Consider the following 24491-nt stretch of genomic DNA (forward strand, 5'->3'; position numbering starts at 1 on the left):
CCGAGTATTGATCGAAGCGCCATCAAACTATTTAATGTAGGTATACATTTTCTGTAAAAAATATATTATTATATCCAAGTACAAATATTTAAACATTTTTATAGAAATTTTATTATATAGTATAGGAGTTACAATTTCGTGGTGCAATCATGTGATTACATCTATACCTAAAGCACATTAAAATAATGAATGTAGATAAAGTCAAATTTTTAATGAAATATAACCTTAACATTTATGAATAGATCATAATTTAACTTCAGTAATATTTATATATTATATGATTATATTATAATTTCCTTATGGAAAAAATATAACCGAGACAAGAGTCGAGAGACCCATAATCAAAAAAGAGCGTGTGTAACGAGCATACGTGTCAGAAGTGAAACTTCTTTGGCAAGATTCAACGATATCAAAACCCCGGTACTCCATGATATTGCGGTATTGCCAATTTTTGCCTTGAAATTTTACTCTCAACGCGCCTAAAGAAGTTTCAATTCAAAAATTGCATCGTTTGAGAAATGCACACTGAGGCCCTGAAATATATAACATTTTATTATACGTATTTAGTCAATCGACCAAACAATTTCGATCACGTCAACACACAAACAGTTTGTTTGAACACTATCTACTGCTTTTCAGCTTGTGTAGCCTTTCTAAATAAACGTTTTATAAACAATTATTGAGTAAAAAGCAGAACAACCCCGAAAATATTGGAATCAATATGGCATAGAAGAAAATGTAGGTATTTAAATAATATCAAAAAATTTTGGAACATTTTATTCTTCTTAATTAAAAATGGATGGAAAACTGCAACAAGATGATAACGTAGCCAGTACAAATATACATTAATTTAAAAATTAAATTAACATCAAAAGGAAACACGCGCCATATCACATATTTGGGCGGGCGTGTCTGCAGGTACTTGAGGGAACTGTACAAAATGTCCCGTATCTCATCATCTGAAAACAATAATTTTCAATTGCAGTCGATTAGTTAAAATATAATTGTACAGAATATAATGATATACCTATATATGCTTTGATGCTAATAATTTGTAAGTTATCCTGTGTCAATTTTTAGGAAAACTACAAGGCAAAAAGATAGGTAAATTATTAATTATGCAAGCAATGCATTAAAGGCTAAATTATTACATATGCAAAAAATATACGACGTCGAAAAAATGATTGTCTTCGCAAAGTAATTTTATCTTACCGTCACAGTCTATAGTATGATCTGCTAAAAGATCGTAGATCTTTTCGTACTCGCACATCGCTAGTTCCACAAAAATTGGCGACGACATTAAATATAAAAGTCCAAACGCTGATTCTCGTAAAATATTCCAAAGTATTTGGTCGTAACCCTAAAATATACAAAAAATTCATTATTAGGTGTCTAGAAGGCAACCAAAACAATGCTTACCTACTTACATCTCTAATGATAATAAAAATCACAAAATATAGATGCAATGTTAATTTTATCGTTTCGTATACAATATTGAGAAACATCTGAAAATAAAAAATAAGTTAATAAAATTGTTATCATTATGTATGAACTTCAAACTGTTAATATGTTTTCTTAAATACTCACAGAAAGATGTGTATAAGGTTTCACAAAATCAATCGAATCCATCAATATTTTATAAACACTGATACATTTTTTTATTTCTTTGAATTTCAAATTGTTATCATTTTTATTTATTTGTGCTGTTACATAGATTCGTAAATATTTCATACGACGGTAAAGTAATTCATAAATAATCATTTTCGTTATATGGCTTATACAGTTTGATAGAACTATTAGTGAAAAGCAAACGTGTTGTGGTCGATTTATCTGTGTATCATTTATTAAATTATACATAACTACAGAAAAATTAAACAATATCGAACTAATAACTAAAGTTCCAGTCCCATTACAATACAGCTGTTGGTTTTGCGAAGCACATAAAATAATATTATCTACAGCTTTCACAGTAGTGCAGTATTTATTAAAATATACGTCTTTGAAATAAGCGCAAAAAATCAGCCCAGAACATTTTTTTATAATTGTTATTATGAAATAGGCCAAAATAAATGGTGACACCATTGTTAAATTAATTTGAAGAGTAAAAAATATCAAAATAACGAATGAACTGAAGCATGCAAATACATAAATTATATTAAAAAGTCTTGAAGAGGTGAATTTGTAATAATATCCGCACATCAATCGAATGGACATCAAAAAATTGACGGTACACATTTTTATCAAGTATAACTTAACAACCAAATACCAATATCTTAACATTTTTAAAGAAATTATTAAACCTCTTTAGGTGTGTTTACATGTATGATACAGAAATAATAAAGTAATAAGCTTATAAAATACTTACATTAAAATAATGGGTATAGATAAAGTCTGACTTTTTATTAACCATGAACTAACATTGATGAATAGATCGTTTTACCTAGATAATGGATTACGTGGAAAAAAGAATAAAAATATCTAATAATAAACATAGTTGCTTTTACAGACCGACAGCTAATTATTGAATATAGTATATCAGATTGTATTTCATTTTATTGATTTTTCACGCAATATATTTTGGGCTTTGAAACATCTTTACTTCGAGTTATCTCTTTTTCGTTTAACTGAGCATGAATCAAATCACTGCTAATTTATAGAATTTAGGGCCGATTTTTCAATGCCCAGATAAACAGTCTAATAACTACCCCTCGAATAGATTTATTCAATTGCTTATCTAACTCATAACGGCTCGCCTATTTTTCAATCGTGATTTATTTGATGAATAACTATCTGACCAAATATTTCCATATTGGCAGCTCTGCTCTTGGAGTGGCGAAACAAACATATTAAATTAGTCAGGTTAGAGCGGGATAGAGTCAACTTGCAATATGTCAACAACCGTCATTATGACTCACGTCAGGAGTGTATTTTAAGTTTATCTTGTGTTCTATGATTGTTGATTATTGTTTTGATTCGAGTAAAGAGTTTTGATTAAATTTGTGTTAAAATTTATATATTTTACGATGGAAACGACATAAAGGCAGCGTCCGGCAAATTTTCAATGGCATGATCATCAGTAGGTACTATCAAAAACATCAATTTCAATATGATTTTAATTGATAATTATTTTATAGAAAGAGGCTTTATTGTAAAAATTCTACGCTCTATGTTATTACATACGAAAATATCCCAAATTTGACGCGTCAGTTGTCAACTCAAACGTCTAATCGTCGAATAGCACGCTATCTGGCCGTTGGAGCAGCAGATAGTCGAGTAGCAGATAGAATATTTATTCCTCAAATAACGTAGTTATTCGATAGATAAGTCCTATTCGTCTATTGAAAAATTGAATATTTTGTTAACTGAAGAATAAAGTCTATCTAGCTGTTTATCTGGGCATTGAAAAATCGGCCCTTACTGTCATATATGGAACGACCAAACATTTTATTAGATACGTTTACCATACGACAATAAGACAATAATTCCTAGTTAACTAATGTTTTTAGTGGGTTATTTCATATTTGTTACACTTTTAGGTAGGTGAATTTAATGATACGATAGTTATTTTTAAATGTGTCTGTAAAGATGTAAGAACCATGAAAACTGTCCGGCTCTTGAGGTACCATCTTTTTATAGGGCCCCAAGTAACATATAAAATTTAGCTTTTAAACTATAATGAAAGTTAGGTACTATTTTATACACCTTTACGACCTGTTTCCTGCCAAAGTAACCACAACCCAAACTTGATAGTCGCTGGTCGTTCTTATCTGTATAGGAGACATATATAGAGGAACTTTCAACTTTCCTAAAATAAGGAATGTCTGGCCGTCGTAGGCTCTTGATCTATTAGGTTTGAAATAACAATGTATCTTTAATCAGTCTATTATAAAATATAGGAACTAAACTTGGTTGCCATGGAGTTGCCGTCTAAAAAAACACATTTTAAGTTCGGAAATGTATAAAGCCCTATACAGTATACAGTATACCTATAAGCCCTGCAATCAGTCAAATACCATTAAAGTAAAAAAAATAATAATTTTATTTTTCACTTTTTATTCATTTCGTATTACATTATTTTTGTAGTTACTTACTTTCATCTATTCTTGTATCTTTCACCATGTTACATAATATTTATAAATCGTGTTCAAACATTTTGAAAAAAAATAATTTGCTTGGCTTGTCTAAATAAAATAATTATTGTTATATATTAATTGATTACTTGTTTGTTTGAACTTATTTAGGTGATTGGCAAGTGGGAAAGCCCATCGTTTCTTACATTTAAAAAAAATACCGGTCGAATTGATAACCTCCTCCGTTTTTTGAAGTCGGTTAAAAAATATATACTTATATATTGAGGTGATAGTAGCCAATACTTCAATCGCAAGAATAGATATCACTTCACCAAATAAATATCGGATAGGTACCTATATGAAATAAAAAATGATAAAGTCTAGGAGAACGTTTGTCATTTATAATTAGATGTTAAAATAAGGGGAGGAAACAAAACAATTCAAACCAATTCTATATTCATACAAAACTATCACTTAATTTCTAAATTAAAAATCGATGGAAAACTGCAACAAGATGATAATGTAAGTAGTACAAATGTGCATCAAATTGAAAATTAAACTGACATCAAAGGAAAATACGTGCCATATCACATACTTGGGCGGGCGTGTCTTCAGGTAGTTAAGGGTATTGTACAAAACGTATCGTAAATCATCATCTGTAATAAAAGGTTATTACATATTAAAAAGATCTCAATTTAAATACCGACAGTTAATTCAATAATAAAACAAACAATAAGAATCATCATGTTTTTTGGCTTTTTCTTAATATGAAATGTAAGATTTTTATCAATTTTCCACCGCGGCTTCGCCGATGTTCGGTTAAAAATAGCCTATATCACTTTCGAGCCTCCTCACTATGTCACGACACAAAAATTATATAATAAACAAAGTTACGTATTAAGTGAATGACAAACAACAACACACAAATACATTTTCCTATTTGTTATTAGGTTATCTACCTACTGTAAGGATCGAGTTATACCAATCACTATTTTGGTCTTAAACTATTGTAATAAAGTACCACATATTGTTGTATCCTTACAAAGTCTAAAATAAAATATATAGTAGGAGACGTTTTACATTTTATCTTACCATCACAATCCATAATGTGATCTGCTAACAAGTCATAAATCTTTTCATATTCGCACATCGTTAGTTCCACAAAAATCGGTGAAGCCATTAAGTAAATAACTCCACACAACGATTCACGTAGAACAATCCAAAATACAAATCCATTGCCCTATATAATATGATATACACATTATATTATACGTATTATTAATTTAAGTTATACAATATTATTACAAGTAATTAACCCTATAAACATAATATTATTATATTACTTTTAATATACTTACATCCACAATGAAAACAAAAACTGTAGAGTATATATTCATTATTAATTTTATTGCCTCGTATATAATATTGAAAAACATCTGAAAATTTAATGAAAATTAATGTATAACTCACTTATAAGGAACTATATAGTCAGTTTTAAAGATACTTACTGAAATATGATTATAAGGTTTCACAAAATCAATTGAATCTAGCAATACTGTATAAACATTAATACATTTTCTTATTTCTTTGGACTTGAAATCTTTATCAACATTTATAACTAGAGAACTTTGTAAACATAATCGCAGATATTTCATATGGTCCCAAAGTAATTCATACATTATCATTTTCGTTAAATGGCTTATGCAATTTGATACAACAACAAGTGACATACAAATGTGCTGTACCTTATCAATACGTGCATAATAATATATTATGGTGTAACTAACTGAAAAAAAATTAAAGACTATCGATATATAGAAGATGGCCCCCGTCACTAAGCAATATTGGATTTCACTTTGAGGACCTAAAACAATGTTATCTATAGCTTTTATGGTGGCGCAGTATTTATAAAAGTAAACGTCCTTTAAACATACACAGAAAATTAAAGAAATGCATTTTTTTACAACTGCTACCGAAAAGTACGTTTTAATGATAATTGGCATTTTAGAAAAATCAGTTTGCAACATAGCAATTGCTAAAGTGGTTAGTGCACTGACGGATGCCAAGATGTAGAGAGCGATTAGACTTCGTGAATTGCTGAAATTGTGATAATATCCGAACATTAAACGAAACGCCATCAAATAATTCACGGCACATATTTTCATTAAAAATAATTTTATAGACAAAAATCTATTTTTTATCATTTTATTGAGCTAGAGCTACAACGTGTATGTTATACGAATAGTTAAATAGCTAATAACGTCATGTTTTTTACATTCAATTAGAGAACACATTAAAATAATGAAAGAAAGTAGTTATTATAGTATTTTATAAATAATAAATTTTATGGCATTGTTATCAACCTTAATCAATATTCAAACAAAAACAGATATTTGAAGTTGATTTTTGGAGATATTATTCGAATCATGTGCGTATCCAGGATAGGGCACGGCGGTATTTTTAGACTTGAAACAAAAATTTGTAGGTCTTTATGAAATTTTTTTTTTGCGTGATATTTAGCAGCGTTACCAATCACTAATCAGAGGGGTTAGACAAGTGGCTTTCGTTTAGCGTAACGTTTGATCAAACGTTACGCTAATAGAAAGCCACTTGTCTAGGGGTGCAGATTTCAGGTACCTACTATTTAAAAAATATACATAGATTAAGATCTAGATAGACGCACATATCTGCAGAAAACGAATTTATTTTTAAATATTAGGTATGTACAATAATTATAAATTATATTATATAACTTTTTTTAATTGGTTAAATGTTAAATTTTACACGTGCCTTGATAGCCTTAAAAAAAAGCGAATAAACTTATTATCCATATAACTTGCCTTTTTAAATAGTTATTCGTTTGTGTTGGCACCTCAGCGAAGGCTCTAGAAAAGATAAATAAATTCCTTTCACACATGATTGACTTTCTCACGATTTATATGATAATATGATTCATTAAAGCCCCACCGACATGGTGGGGGCTAGCGACCTTGCTAGGTGATTTACAAGGCGGGATCGGGGGACCGGCGCGAATCTACCGTAGTTAAAGTACGTATAAAAATTATCAAAAAGACATTTGGATATGGAATCAAAATTTAAAACAACTATGCCCTGTGTTTCAATTTCATAAACACACTGTAAAAACACTACAATAATTGACGTTATATTGACTTAGCGTTTTGGTTTAAAGTCCAAAAATCGAACTCAGTTCATGATTTTTTTCCAAAAAACCTGATTGTAAAATAAACAAATTAAAACAACCATGCCCTTTATCATATTCGAAACTTTAATATACATTTTTTTAGATATATGTACATTAAGAATCTAAGAAGAAAAACGGTTATAACTAGAGTTAATTTTCGGTATTAAAAGGGAATTGTACCCGATTCAGGCCTTAACAACTTCTTTCCAGCAGACAAAATATAGAGCATCAAGCATTATATTGAATGGTCACATTTTTTCCTAGAGGTTAATTTTATACGTGTATAATACTTATTGTAAAAACATCATTACAAAATATACCAGACACTTTCAATGGCTTTAAAGCTCTCCCTCTATTATAAATAATTTACATTTTAATGTTACATTATGCAAAGACGAAAATATAACAATTCCATACTAATTTAATATTCAAATAACAATATTAATTTATTTTGAATATTAAGAATGAAAGGAAAACTGCAACAGGATTATTATATAAGTGGTACAAATGTACATCAAGTTGTAAATTAGATTGACACCGAAAGGAAACACGCGCCATATCACATATTTGGGCGGGCGTGTCTGCAGGTAGTTGAGGGAACTGTACAAAACGTCGCTTAATTCATCATCTGCAAACAATAATTATTATAAGTACAATAGATTATTAAAAAAAAATATTCAAACATAAAACTTTAGCCTTAAAGTTCATAAAAGTTTTAACTATGATTAATTATTATTTTTTTACAGTTAACAGAAAAAATAACATACAGGAAAATATTGTGTGCATTGGAACTAAAATGGTGACTACATGTTACCCAAAGATAATCAAATACATCAAATTAAAAACTGAAAATGAGGGTATAATATTATTGGTAAATTAAAGCCGATTTTTTTGTAAATAATTGCTCTGGTTTATACTTATACAAATAAGTAGGCTACCTATTTCTATTGTCAGTAAGTATTTTTAACCGACTTCAAAAAAAGGAGGAGGTTGTCAATTCGGCCGGTATGTTTTTTTTTATGTATGTACACCGATTCTGGTTACTCCGAGGTTTCTGAACCGATTTTCGTGATTCTTTTTTTGTTCGATGCGGCATGGTGTCGAATTGGTCCCATACAAATTTTATTCGGATAGGCCCAGTAGTTTTTATTTTAAATGAGCATTTTTGTCTGTATTTGTAAATGTTGCAAGTGCAAGTTTGAAGTCGGTTGTTTTTAACGCAGTTATCACTTGTTATATAATATCATAGTTTTTAAATATATCTTACCGTCACAATCAGTAATGTAATCTGCTAATATGTCATAAATCTTTTCATATTCGTACATCGTTAGTTCCACAAAAATCGGAGTAGTCATTAAGTAGATGAATCCATACAATGATTCACGTAGAATTATCCAGAATATAGGTTCTTCACCCTCAAAATTGTATTCGTAATTTGTATAAAAAATTGAGTTATTTTATCAAAATGAAAACCTTAATAAAATACTTACATTCACAATGAAAACAAAAATTATATAATAAATATACATTATCAATTTTATTGTCTCGTATATAATATTGAAAAACATCTGAAAATTAAATAAAATATAAATTTGAGAACAACAAATTTTTAAGGGACTTATAAATTTGAAAGTTACTTACTGAAAGATGTGTATAGGGTTTCACAAAAACAATCGAATCCAGCAATATGTTATAAACATTGATACATTTTCTTATTTCCATCGACTTATCATTATCTACTTTATTTATTACCGTTTCTAAATAAACGCGCAAATATTTCATACGGCCCCAAAATAATTCATAGATTATCATTTTTGTTAAATGACTTATAAAACTCGATATTACAATAAGTGTCACACAAATATATTGTATTTTATCAATATTTGGAAAATATATATAAGTATAGCTCGCAGTACTTAATTTAAAGATTGTCGAACTATAGAATATGGCTCCCGTCACTAAACAGCATTGATTTTGAGACTTGCATAAAACAATATTATCAATAGATTTTATGGTGGCGCAGAATTTATAAAAGTAAACGTCTTTTAAACATGCACAGACAATTATAGCCGCGCAAATTTTTACAACTGCTACCAAAATGTACGTTTTAATAAATAATGTCATGTTAATAAAATCAGTTTGAGCCATAATAATTGCTAAAGTGGCAAGTATACTGACGCATGCCAAGATGTAAAGAATAATTCTATTTCGCGAATTGCTGAAATTGTGATAATATCCGAACATTAAACGAAACATCATCAAATAATTCACGGTACATATTTTCATTAAAAATAACTTTATAGGCAAAAAAATATTTCTTAGCATTTTGCTTGAGATAGAGCTACAACGTAGAGGACGTTTCTTATATTGTATGGTAAATGAGTAGGGAAGCGAACTATTAAACACATTAACATAATGAAAGTAAATAAAGTTACATTTTTGTAAGTATTAAATTTGCTGATTATAATCATAAGCCAAACAATAAAAAACTATGTATGGAGTTGATTTTTGTTGATAAACATCAATTGCTGAATACTTTATCGACTCTTTTAATCACTATTGATGTCTGATGTAACATTATTTTAGGCCTAAGCCGCCTAACTATGCGTGTCTCAGGTATTTTTTTTAGAACAACGTTCACAGATTTGTCATTTATTCTGCCAACAAAACCCTTTACCACGCGTCAATTTACGCATGCTTAAATATCTATTAATAACGATTACATATAATACAATAAACTTATCACGAATCAAATCACTGCTGATTTATTAACTTTACTGTAGTGTAATAAGGAATGACCAAACAATTCAATTACGTCTACTATACGACAATAAGACAATAATTCCTCTTTATACGCTATTATTGATTTTCTCATTTGCATATAGACGCCAGGCGCCGACACCCACGCTGTGTCAGAGATACATGTCAGTCCTCCAGCTGATATAATATGATCTGGAGCTAATTGGGTGTGAAATCACAGAGAATCTCGAACGATTAATTAATATGTAATATTTAGAATATAAAAATTCAATAAAAGCATGTCCATAATGTAAGCCATAAGCGCTACGGTCTACCGTTCGTACCTATAGGATACATATAGTATACCTGCACAGGTCACCTAAGGTGTGTGGGGACGTTCGGTTACACCGTACGGTGTCAGTCAAAAGAATTAATTTTTGATCTTGATCGATGTCGCCTGTACAGGTTCAAAAAACTGAACAGGTCTACACTATAAACCTGCTCAGGTTTACAAAAGGTTTGGAAAAAGGTAATTAAAACTGACTATGCGTATATCTTCATTGCATAGTTTTAAGCTTGCATAATATGCTAATACGGTAAAATAAATTCATACTGCAAATTCACATATGCAATCAGAAGTAAATTGCAAACGTGTGAATGGACCAATAAACATCGATTGGATATATAACGTTCCGTTCACACATAGCTTTCCCTATTTTTACTTTAACCGCAAAATATCACCTCCAATCATAATAAATGATAGAGATGTTTATTCTAAAGGGAGCCAAAGCATGATATGTAAAGTTCAGCTGTTTATGTTTGTAAGTATGTATGTAATTTCTAAGTATATTTTAAATTACTACTTCTTATTCACAACCGACTTCAAATATTTTGTTGTAAGACGCATATTTTTTGTGTTTTATAATGGGTAAGCATCAAAATACAATTAGAAATAGAAAATATAGGTACAGAAATATGTAAAACATGTTAGATACTAATTGGTAATTATTTTGCATACAAACTGCACATTTTATTGTCGCATGATTATTCAATCGTGATGTATCTGGCCACTTATTAAAACGGCACTTTATCATTTTCTCTGAGTACAAACACTAGATTGTGTAGGTATTTGAGTGGGATAATATAAAGCTATATGAGACCAGCTAAGCAGACCAATTGCGCGTGAAACAATTTTAATAATACAAAGTGACAATTTGCATAATAACTTCGAAACAGAACACAGTCGGTAATTAGGGCATTCGTAACTTACGTTGCCTACGCAAATGCCTGTTAAAAATTTAAATATAATGTATTTGAGTGCACATTTTGGCGACGCGAGTGGGCCGTGGCATGGATGAGTGGCTCAAGTAATTTACGTGACAGGTCATCCTACGACCTTTTTATCTCTATTTTCGTTCTGACGAAATAATGGGTATTCATTTGAACTGACTTTTCACAAACACTATTAGCCAAGTCTTCTCGTACCTATTTCGATCGAATAATTCGCTTTCGCAGAGCTTTCGCATTCGCTAAGCAGATTTTCAAAAACTACTTACAAAAATGTGACCTCTATCCTTCTATGACCTATCATCTCCTTTTCAGGCTAAGAGGGCTCATATTGGACATATTAAATGTTGCTATTGAATGAATGAATGAAAAGTACTTTATTGCATGGAAAATACATATAACAAAGACAATATATTAATGATATTATGTGTTGTGATTTGATTCCCTTTAGCATAAAGGCATTCGTTCATTGTTACGCATATTGTATGGCTTGCGGTCGATTTACGAAGTCGAGGATATCACATTTGACACTGCTTGGCTTTTAGCCACGTGGTTAAGAATTTTTTTTTTTGTCATTTTAACCACCTTTAAGCACCCATGTGTTTTTCGATATTATTAAATTCATAACATTGTAGCACAGATAGTATAATAAGATTATAATAGATATTCTAGTAATTGTAGCTTAAAGCTCACTCTGAGACAGACTGCTTGGGCTTTTATTTTCATTTTTTCGGGTAGGTAGAGATTTTAAAAGGTACAAGTGGTACAAAATTTCGTAAGAAGACTTTGTAATTGAGGCATTTCACCCGAAGCGGACACAGATTTCAGGGTCAGGTTTCAGATGTGGTCATTGCAGTTATTTAGAAGCTACATGTATATTAATGGCGAAGCGCGGCAATACCCATACACTCGGCAGTATATCACTACAATATAGTTTAAAACAAAGTCGCTTTCTCTATCCCTATGTCCCTTTGTATGCTTAAATTTTTAAAACTACACAACGGATTTTGATGCGGTTTTTTTAATAGATAGAGTGATTCAAGAGGAAGGTTTTAGTAGGTATACTTATAATTTATTAGGTTTTAGACAAAGCGGGCGAAGCCGCGGGCTGTAAGCTAGTCCCACTATAAAATGTGTACCTATTGTTAAATATTCTTTGATAATAATTAAGTAGGTAAGATCGTTTTCTTGATAATGCCCGTCACTCAAATCATCTTCCTAATAAATTACATATTACAGGATGATAAAGATTCTCCAAATGTTTCTTATCTACCTAATTGAAGAATTGCGCCTCAAGTTTGCAAAGAACAAGGGCAGTTCAAGGAATCCGCTGATAATAATTATTACCCACTTTCCTACTTACAATATATAATATGGTCTAACATTGAATATGTTATACTTAATCTTACTCGAGCTGGTACCTTCCTAACGTATATTTGAAGATTAAAAAACTACGCAATTGAAAGTAAGTACAGTCGAGTCTCGTTAATTCAAACCTGCGATAATTCGAACCTCTCTATAATTCAAAGTTATCACGAGGTCCCTACAAAATCTCTTTATATTTCGAACTAAATCCATACATTTTTGTGCACTTGGTAATTCGAATGAAAATACCATTGCTATATAACAAAACGACGCGTTAATTCGAACTCATCGGCGTCCAACACTCTACAATTCAAAGTTGCAGAGAGAAAGAGGCGGAAAAATTGTACGCAGGTTGTCAGGTAGGTACCTACATTTTGTGACAAGTTCAAACTTGTTCAATGAGCCGTTGTTTTTGTTATGATTAGTTTGACTTTTCACTTCTAGCAAATTGGTATGTTTAGTTATCATTCAGTTACTGTAGAATAGCATTTAATAAATAAAATAATTGATTTACAATTAATATTTAATAATTCGAAGTATTATTTATTTCCTCTCACAAATTTCGAACCATTTGATATTTCAAACTCTTGATAATTCGTAATATTTTGAGAGTCCCTCGAGTTTCGAATTAACGAGAGTCGACTGTAACTAAAAATCAGAGGCAAATTACATGTTACCTTTTTATTAAGATTGCTCTTGTTACTTTGCGTGATTATTACGTAGCTAGGTATAAAATATATGAATGAAATAATAAAATATTTACTCCTGCTTTATTTATTGTGGCTAATATGCAGTCAATGTATATGTCGTGGCCATATCGTAGATTTGCTCATTTCATGATATGATCGATCATTTCACGAAATGGTCGCATTTCATTAAATGGCCAACATAGTTTGATCAGATCGTTAAATCGTCAACGTTTGGTCAGATCGTATAAAATATAAAGAGTCCACAAAATATTAAAAAAATTCAGAATATTCTTAGTTAGGTTAGACCTGTGGTTAGACTTTGATAAACAACGCACGAGCCGAGCGAGCAAAGCGCTTTTTAAAAAACAAACAATTATAGTAATATAGTAGGATAATATACATATAAATATACATCCTAAAAGAAAAAATGCGTCTTAAATTATTTAATTTAAAACGCATTTTTTCTTCAATAGGTACATATAAGATATCCACATTTTCCATAAGTAGTACTCGAACCTCTTCGTCGTAAATTCTTTGCTATGACTTTCTTCATATTGTTATTTAAACGAATTATGAAGTTTTTAGTTAAAAGTCGCAGTTGCGAATAATTAGTAAATTTTCGCCAGCGGCCGCCATCTTATCACATAAACACAGAGCTTGCAGCGCCTCTATCAAAGATTAATGTAACTATTTTACGATATGTTATGATCAAATAATTTTGATCATTTCATGAAAAAACCGCTCGTTTAGTTGGCCATATCGAGAAACGATTTCTTATCATTGATCTGCTCAAACCACATCATGATGTGGCCAATAGACATTCGATCATTTCATGAAATGCGACCATTTCACGAAATGATATCGATCATATCATGAAATGAGCAAATCTACGATATGGCCACGACATATATATAATTACAAAGTGGATATAATATCTAATAAAGAGTTTTTTCAGACGTTGTTATCGAACATATGGGTACATTATACATAACTAATAAATAATGAAGATACAATAAACACACTAAAAAACTTTTTACGAAATGAAATCAATGCTTACCCACGTCATTTTCCAATGCATAGGTAGGTGTGTGATGAAAATATTGTTTTATAGAAATTGGAAAAGATATAAAAGTCAACTATCAAAACAAACAGCTCAACATCACAAATACTCTTATTATAGACGACAACGATTATTTTTATCGATCCCAAGAAACTAAATAAGTATGTATCTTACTTATGTTTTATTTTTTACAATATTATAATGTCAAAAAACTAATAGTAGGTACCTAGTTACTTATCATTAATGAAATAGATAAGCTATAATTTGCAGTAAATTGCCATACCAATAGAACCATACTAACAATTAAGCTAATTAACTATAATACCTTTACGTTATCATCTTTTCAACCTTCACAGTTAGGAAACGACACCCATAATAGTAACTCTATAGAAAGAAGCCTGGTACTTACTTAAATTAGCATATCTTTAAAACAAAAATCAAAGATTTTGTTCGTGAATATGTATACAATTATTTATTAAAAAAAATACATACATTAAAAACAATTCAATTAGATAATGATAAAGATCAGAATTTTCAATCAAAATATGTCAATTGTCATAATCAAAAGCTTCCAATTAAATAAAGTAATTCAAGCCTTGACCTACAACTGCATGTTAGTAGCAATCTTCATTTGTTACTTTTGCCGAATTTTCCGAACTTTCAGCTTCATATTTTGAGGATTGAGGATATGAAATTTTAGAAAAATATTCAATCGAGCGTAAAGAGTTGTGGTAAAGAGTTAAGGTTTTAAGGTAGGTACCTACTACACACACTCCCGAAAAGCAAAAAAGAAATATTGAAACACGAACTAAAATGAGGTTTTACTGTCTATAATTATTATTATGCGATAGGTAGCTACATGTCTTAATTTGGTTTATAGGTTGGTAGGTAATACAGATTCTACCTTTTTTATTTATTTTAATGTCAGATAATTTTATATCTACCCACGATAGTAGTTTTAGCTTTATAGTGATGTTTGATCGAATCATGTTGACACGTAGATGAGAAGATTGTAAACTACTCATGTTTTGTAACCACAGTTTGTAACCTTATGTCTAATACGTATATTTAATTAATATCGTAACCCCTTTTGTCTCACTGTCGTTTTCACGCTCAAGCAAAAGTTCCAACCATTGTATTATACCTTGCACCTCAACGTCTATAAAAAGGGCGTATGTTCACAAGCACACGAGGCAGAAATAAAACTTTTTTGGTTAGATTCGAAGATACCAAAATCACCGCCTTACTCCAAGACGTGACGGTATTGCCATGATACGGCCTTGAAATTTAAATCTCAACGCGCCTACAAGTTTCAGTTCAAAGGGGTTCTACCTAAATGCCAAAGTCGCTGACAGAAGCTAGTCGTCTCATATTAGTGTATAATATTATGTCTAAATAGTTTTTTATTATTATTGTTATGCACACCGCGTGACGTTCGCAGGTGCGCCGGCGCCGTCTCGCCACTCGTCTCTAGACACCATTAAATTGGCGCTTATTTTGATGTCAAGGTAGGTATCACGCTATACGGAATGTTATGCTAAAATCTGAATTTTATGACAGGTGTTATAAACAGCTTAGTTTGGCGCCATCATGGTAGCCAGAATTTGAAGTAGGAGATTTATTCGTTCAGACCTTCAGTAGATTTCGACAAAAAAAGAGTTGTCTGAATTTTCAATTTAATTGTACGAATAGTGTTCCACGTCGCTTCGCCCGTGTAGCCAATAGCACTCAGGGATCACGTACGAATTCAACAGAGAAATAATTTTTGAAATTAGTCCAGTTAGTTATCCGTATCATTAGCTTGTACAACAAAATTATTTAAATAAATAAATAAATATTTCAGGACAATTTTCACACACGGGACGATCTGATCCCATACTAAGCTTTCGCTTGTGTTATGGAAACCAGAACGCTGATAAACATATCTAATTTTAAATAAATACTTATAATAGATAATTAACACAGAGCAAACATCTATGTTCATCACACAAATATTTACCCCGGGTGGGAATCGAACCCACGACCTCTGGCTTGGAAGGCAGGGCCACTACCAACCAAGCCAACCGGACAGTCATTTTATAAAAAATTGTACTTAAAACAAATACATAAACGACACAATATGATAAACGGCCTTATCAATGTGCAGTGATCTCTTTTCTCTAGTAAATCAATGTGCAGTAGTCTAATGTTAAATGTTTCTCATAGTTTGACATTTAAAATGTTATATAAATTAAGAACACGGGTAAAAATAAAACTAGATGCGAAAGAATAATAATTTATATTTACAATTTATAACGTTAAAGCTCCAAATATTGGAAATGCGTCTTCCTTCTTTAATCTAAACCTAAACCTATTAAGCACTCCACTCGCGACGGTTACACTACGAACTTGTGACATATGACCACTGTATAGAGTCCTATTTTCTTTGCTCACATCTAGAGACCGGCAATTTTTTATTTTTATGTATATATTTCGTTTCCTCAGATGTGACGTTTCGAAGAAATCTTGAAGTATGTGTGATTTTCTTTTCGGGTTTATTGATATGATTCTGACTCGTGGTCGTCTGAGCATTGGTCTAACCGGTGGGTAAAAATCGTCGTCATTTATTTTTTCTTGATACGCATCCTCGTTTGTTGCAGTTTCTGTAATTAGTTTGTATAATAATTAGACTTTTACAGAGGTTAGAATCTTAGAGGTAAATCGAAAAGTGATTACTGATTACTAATAAAATAGGCAGTAATAACTAATAAAACAGGATGGTAAGATCCATTACGCAAACGGAACAGAAATTTCAACTGAATTCTTATTAAAAAAAATATATAGTTAATTTTTTACCTTGATAAGGAAATATAGTCCGCCTCGGCATTATTGAATCGCCGAGTATTTCGTACAGTGTGTAGTCAGTCATTACGAAATCTTCCAAATACGTTGTAGGTTCAGATCTTAACAGGCACGTTGATACATCCTGCATCACAGAAACTAACGTTACAGAATGTTTTTATTTACACTATCAATACTGTATATTATCATTAAACAAAACAATTCAAAATTTTTATGTGGTTTTGACTAATAAGATATTGATGAGATTTATGAATATTTTTTGTCAGGTTTGTATAAATTAGTTGGAATATGAAAGAGTAAAAACAATTTTCAAGTGGAATATGAAAGTAAAGAGTAAGGAGAAGGTATTCAATAGTAAGTAGATCGTTGATAGGAATTTATGTCAATAAACATGCTTTTATTGTATTTTTATAACTATTTAATAACCTTAAATTAAAAAAGTGAATATTTTAAATTTATTCTTTATCTCACCAACAAAGTCTGCCTCAAGTCCATAGCTCTCCGGCCACCGGTTTGCAGACAGTCGTCCAAGTGCGTCAAATAGTCCCCAAGACATTCAATCAAAGCGCCACGCCCCAACGCCAACACGCAGCGAATCATTGGCGCTGTTAAACGATCTCTTGTGCCTTGAGATAAATAGTCGAAGAGGATGCCTTTCCCTGGGAAAAAGTATTACATCAACACTTGGGAGTAATGTAGCTGCACATATAAATTAGACGCAAAGGACAAAGCCATGAGTTGGCCAACAATGGTCCAAGTGCGTCAAATAGTCTCCCAAACATTCAATCAAAGCGCCACGGCCCAATGCCAACACGCAACGAAACGTTGGCGCTGTTAAACGATCTCTTGTCCCTTGAGATAAGTAATCGAAGAGGATGCCTTTACCTGGGGAAAAGTATTAAATCAACATTTGGAAGTAATGTAGCTGCACTATAAGCACAGAATACATAATAGTAGCTAAACGCTACAGAACGGACACTCCGCCTCCCGCCAAAATTAAACACTTACCTCACCCCGCACGATCAGCCTAAAAATGGTCCGCATTTTTCTGCAAGGACGATACGCACCGAAGATTGACAACATTAATCAAATTAACATAAAGCACAGTTAAAGTAATTTTATTATTTTGGATTTGTGATTATCGTTTGGTTAGATATTGTGCTGTTTACGGATGTATTTCATCAGAAAAACGCGAATTTTTTTTACGCTAGTCACAAATGTGCCATCCATAAAGCGTTAACACACACATTTGCAGTCTCTACAGTGTGACTGTCAAAACGATAATTTTGTATGGAGTGTCCGGGGTGTGCTACAAGTATAACTAGGTGCAAGGATAGAGCCACGAGTTGGCAAATAGTCGTCCAAGTGTTTAAATTGAAATGCCATTTTACCGGTTAGCTAAGGTATACTTTTTTACAACAGAATTCCTCGTAGTATTAAAGAGTTTAGTAGTGCTAAATTTAAAAATTATGTAAAAAACGTATTAGTTTAGAGAGCCTATTACAGCATCTGATTTAAAAGAGCAACTGTGGAGTTTCTTGCCGATTCGAGTACAGTTTATATAAAACTAGAGGAAAAGACAAAGCCAGGGGTTTACAAATCATTGGTGCTGATACAAAGAAAGTGTTGACGAACAATATTGAATACAAAGAAAACGTTGTAATTTTCTGGGAAAAATTTATATTTAGCCAAATTACACAAGAGCAAAAAATACTACTCAGGTTTTTCGTGTAATTCATGTGGTTTTGAAGGTAATTTATTTACATTACATCGGTTTTATTAACATACCAATTGTGATGAATGAAGGCCAGGTACGCGTTATTTTCGTCAATATTGTCACCATTTTTTCTGATAGAGATCCATTGCCCAAAATATTCGATACCATTACTGGAAACAGCCTCTGAAACTAAATTGGATTTTGTATAAATAATTTAAGTTGTAAACAAAAGACAAGACAAGACAAGACTAAAGATATGAGATTTTATATGTTATTAATTGTAAAAATTCTAAGTAACTAGAATCAGTCTGATTATGCCATTATTTTTTTATTTATCTTATATCTTCATTTTAATGTATTACGAGCCTTTCGCGTCTTTATTTAAATCAACAGTTAAAATAAAATAGGGATAGCTGACATACCTGTTGTTGTATATTCGTGTCCAAACTACAAGGATTGGAACACAGAGCATCAACCATTTCCAAAACATTTGATTGCAGCGGTTTCTTGGCTGGCACATTCAATGCATTCAAATTATCATCATTTAATACTAATACAGCTAAATTAAATAAGTTCGGAAATATAGGCCCTATCCGTGTGTTCGTTGTAAGATCCTCCACTGCTACTTCTTTTGGTTTCCTTTTGAGATTTAAAATTGCTGAAATTAACAATAATAGTACAATTCATATTATAGTAGTAGGTACGCGGGGTTGTAAAAGGCGGGAACGGCATAGAGTATAATGCGCGCTTCCTCGCACATATAGGCCTAATGGGCAGGCATAGTGATGTTCCATTTTCCGATCAATGTTTATTGGAGCGAGCGCGAGGTTGCCAAAGAGAGAAAAATTAAGATGAAAAGTTGTGAGCGTCCGATCGGTTATCGATCATTCATTTCAATGCCACGCGCGACCCTTATGACTGACGTCACTAGCACGTCTTTACTTTTACGACACCGAGTGCCACGAACGCTCTCGTTAATTATCTCAACATTTTCATTCATTAAAAATATTAATTTAATCAACGTTCGATGGAAGAACACATTTTAATTTCCGCTCTTTTAGTTCCTTCGACCTTAATTACTTTACACACGCAACGAAAGAGAGCATTTACATAAATTACGAATAGTCCTTGACTGACCTATCACATAAAACAAAGGATATGCCGCGATAATACTAAAACAGCTTTTCGGGAATCTAAAGAGTTGTCAATGCCGATTGCAATTAAAGAAATAAGCTACGCTATCGGTCGTCAAGCATGTGCATTATTTACTGTATATATTATTTGACTGTTTTTGCCACGTGTACATGAGTGAGCGAGATATAATAGTTTAAAGCGTGGAAGCGAAAGTGCGATCAAGCGCAGCAATTGACAAATGACCCATACCTACTCATCCCTGTCTAAAGATATCGTCTATCTATTTCTTAGTACCAATAGTGCAATATTTTTAATAACTGTACGTAGGTGTGATGTGTCAAGTATTTCTCTATCACGCATAAATGATAAATAGATTACATCAATTTCGCTCGCTTACACAAGTCAGGCAATTACCCACTTTCGAATTGTAGAGCGTATACATAATACAACATAATATTTATATATTTGTAAATATCTTAGACATACAGTCTGGTATTTATTTAGATTGCACCACAAACAGCATGTAACAGTTCTTAATAGTTTCCGCTTTACCGATAAAACTTGTTTAATAAATTAATGACCTTTTAATGTGTCAATAAAAAATTGAATACTTGAATGCAATTGTCTTACAAAGTTACAAATAAACACTCGTATAATATAGTAAAGATATTTTAAGAATATATTTATACTTATCTTTATTAGGATTAGCTTTTTGTGTCTGGATTATTATTTTCATGGGAGCGCCTTTAAATGATAATAAAAACCCATGTTGCCTCATATTCAAGCCACATTTTGATCGCTTTATATTACACAAACAATAGTTAACGCGCGAGAATGGCAGAAAGAAATCAGTATTAAATGAAAATACATACCTCTAGCTACTTTAGTATAATAATTCTGTAAACTACTGCTTATACTTGTGCTGCTGTTGAGACTTTTGTCATCTGTGATCCATTCTACGGACATTGTGGGTATTGACGAGAAAACATAGCTCTGAGGTATCATTGCCAGCTCTGTGATGTTTACTAGAGTTTCCTGTAAGTAAAATAAAACGTTATAATTATGATGTCTATTTTTGGTTTTATTTGCGACCTATTTATATGTATATCTAACGTTCATTTACTACAACAAAATTAATGCCTAGTTTGGCATTGTTTCAATCTTTATCATTGTTAATAATCTAAAAGTAATTTGTGGGGAAATGCAAATAAAACTGAAAGGGTGGTCGAGAAGTCAAGTATTGTCATGGTATAGCTAAAACGCGCATCAAATCCCGTGTAGCGACCAAATATTTTCTACAATTTAAAAACTACTCATTGTATCATGTGTGTCAACTTGAATAAATGATTGATCCATACTTGCTATCACCTTTCGCATATCCATATTCTTTCCATATCCAGTTCTAACAAGACGCAATACTTTATTGAAAATTTTACTTATCCTTTCTACCTACGATAAGTCGACAATCGAGCCGATATAATAGCCGATGGTGACATGAAAAAAACACATTTTATGCTCGTGCCGCCGCTAATAATACTGTGTCCGTTACACATTTAAATAACGTGTACTTACATTAAATGAATTGATAAGTTTAGTCGTGTCATTAAAGTAATAGTTCTTGATAATGAGTGCCTATGGTGATAATTTATCCGTGAAAAACTCTTTAGCTAATATCTCATCATCAATTAATGAAGATGCCGTCATCATGGATGAAGCAAGTGATAAAGAAACTGGTTACAGCGAGACACCACATACATTTAAATGCCTTCTGAATCAGGTAAGTACATCAAGCAAATAACAAATTATTTCTACAATTTATTAATATAAAAAAATTATGGGTATTAAAATAATTTAAGACTAACAAATATTAAAAAAAGTTTTACAAAACTAATGCTAAATTTTTTATATTAATCTCTTGCCATTGTGGGACACACATTAATTTTGTACAATACAATCTGGGCCCTGCATTGTCACCCACAAGCAAAATCGTATAGTTTTATTATCTTAGTGTACATCTCTTCACAGTGTGTACACATGTGTAGTACACACAATTATTTACTCACAACTTCGCAGCACAGTTTCTCTTCACCAAAAGATGCATACTGCGTAGAAGCTGTTCCCACTACAGGACTGGTGTCTGATAGCATCAATAATGTGTTAACATCCCAGCTATCCACCCGAGATTTCTTCATCATTTCACTGTGTAACGCTAATGCCTGCAAAGGGTCAATTAAAATAAAAAAAGTGTCAATTTTAAAACTTCAAATGAAAGATTTTATAATAATATGATTTTAATCGATGTCACATTATTGCATCATTCAATATATTCTATAATTTTAATTTTAATTTTATTTCAATATACAATATAATAATGTAATATCATAATACAACACCTAAGTATATTTATTGGTTTAATTTTTAATAAATTTTACAATATTAATAAGTTATTGAGACTTACTTATCTTTAAAGTTTAGTATGGGATCAGGTTGTGCCGTGTGTGAAAATTGTCATGAAATATTTATTTATTTATTTATAACTTACATTTATTGTCTGTCGTAATTTATAACTAACATCTTCAGCCAGATTAGTGGCTGCTTCTGAATTGAGTTCTGCACCAATTTGTTCAGCCATACATTGTACTGAGTCTGCACCAATGCCTGCAAATTTGCCTTGTGACGGTCCCCCATCCTATAATACAAGAAATATTGTTTCGTACAATTTAACATTCACAAGTTTAAGGTGAATTATAAAACAAAAACAATGAATACTTAGTGATAACTGAATGCTGGTTTGTAAAATGATTTTAAATAATTTATTAATTTAGAAGTTTGTTTGTCATGGTTAAAACAAGTGTATAAAAATGTAAGTGGTATATTAATATAAGCACAACTTTAACTGCACACATGCTTACCTTTTCAGTGAGTGGTGGTGTATCACACTGACTAGATCCGCCAGATTCTGAGGCACCAGATTTGTTTTTATCTCGTTCACGTCCAGTATTCACTTTTTTTGAATGATTTTTAGCTAACGAAAGAGCCGACATGTTGCGCTAATATTAAAAATAGGATTTATTGCCAATATTTTTGTTATTTAGAACAAAGTTTTGAGTATACATTTCAAATATAATTTAATCATTTTGGTTTATGAATGTGATGCAGGAAAACAACAAACATGCAACAAACGTTAATTCATTAAATTTGTAGAATGAAATTGTCAAATGTCAATGTCAAAGTCAAGCGTTCGCCGTCCGTCCATCAAGATTTTTTAAATAATGTGTCTATATTTATTATGTAGCGTCTGTGGTAGCGTCTTATAATTTAATAAAGTACAAAAATTGAATAGATTCAAATAAAATGTGCAAGCTTTTTATCCGTGATTCTTTTATATAATTTGTAGAATATGTTTCCAATTATGTACCAACTGACTGTATAGTCGTTGCATTAAAAACAGCTGCGCTCTCTAACCATTCAGGCACAGTATTACAATATTTATTGCATATTAGAGTATTAGGTTTATTATATCACAATAGCGACTATTCGTTAAATAATGACTAGGTATTTCTTTTTCTTTCATAATTATTACTATAATCTAATATCCATAACCGAAACTATCCGAACCTTAGATCAGAACGGATAAGTCTATAGAATGTTCAAAGCACGACAGGGTTAAAAGAACGGGCCCACCGTTAACCCACTATCGTACCATTCTATAACAGTGGGTACACACTACACACTACACGGGGAAAAAATATTATTACCCGTAGACCCCCCAGTGAGTCATAGCGGTGCAGGGACCACAGGGAATACGCCATATTTTTTCCTTACTGAAATTAGTTTTTTATGGCATATCAAGCAAAGGATTGGACAAAGAATTGTAGGTAACACTACGATGGTGGTAGTGGTGCTACAGGTACTTTGCAGGGTTTTAGGTGGCTTACAATACCTAATATGCTGTTTCTTGAAGATTCCAATGTCGTAATAATTGTTCAGGAACACAGAACACCGGAGATGTTAAGTCGGTAAAGAAGTTGCGAGTGATTCGTTCTGTTGTGGATCAACACCAACCATCTAGACTAGATGGTAGGTATGGAATGTTCATTTTTCATTTGGATTTGGTAAGGTATTTTTGAAATATTTTTGTTAAATTAAATTAATGAGATATAACAATATTTCCAAAAACAAACTTGACCATATATATTAAATACTAGCGGTCCGCCCCGGCTTCGCCCGTGGTACCTACATGTTTAAACTATCCTATCTCTCAAGTTGGATCGAACTGCACATGGTGTGCGAATTTTATTATAATCGGTTAAGTGGTTTAGGAGTCCATTGAGGACAAACATTGTGACACGAAATTTATATTATATAATATATTAAATATTATGTG

General features: G+C 31.6%; 2 protein-coding genes across 2 annotated transcripts; both read right to left on the minus strand.

Annotated features, from left to right (window-relative positions):
- Window positions 1–4556: 4556 nt before the first annotated feature.
- On the minus strand, window positions 4557–9120 carry LOC123693712 (the record flags this gene model as incomplete). Its single annotated transcript, XM_045638910.1, has 3 exons — window positions 4557–4726; window positions 5163–5310; window positions 8851–9120. Coding segments are annotated over 3 exons (588 nt in total), but the record flags the coding sequence as incomplete, so codon positions are not given.
- A 7554-nt stretch (window positions 9121–16674) lies between these two features.
- LOC123694039 lies at window positions 16675–23292 on the minus strand. The gene is made up of 9 exons (XM_045639333.1): window positions 23017–23292; window positions 22647–22793; window positions 22168–22320; window positions 20977–21139; window positions 19393–19628; window positions 19042–19159; window positions 17725–17912; window positions 17248–17377; window positions 16675–17054 (listed from the first exon to the last, which is right to left on the minus strand). The coding sequence occupies exons 1-9, from the start codon at window positions 23146–23148 to the stop codon at window positions 16702–16704; spliced, it is 1620 nt and encodes a 539-aa protein (XP_045495289.1). The 5' UTR covers window positions 23149–23292; the 3' UTR covers window positions 16675–16701.
- Between the last annotated feature and the right edge of the window lie 1199 nt (window positions 23293–24491).

Source organism: Colias croceus, chromosome 8 (genome assembly GCF_905220415.1).
Source record: "Colias croceus chromosome 8, ilColCroc2.1".
Classification (NCBI taxonomy): Eukaryota; Metazoa; Arthropoda; class Insecta; order Lepidoptera; family Pieridae; genus Colias; species Colias croceus.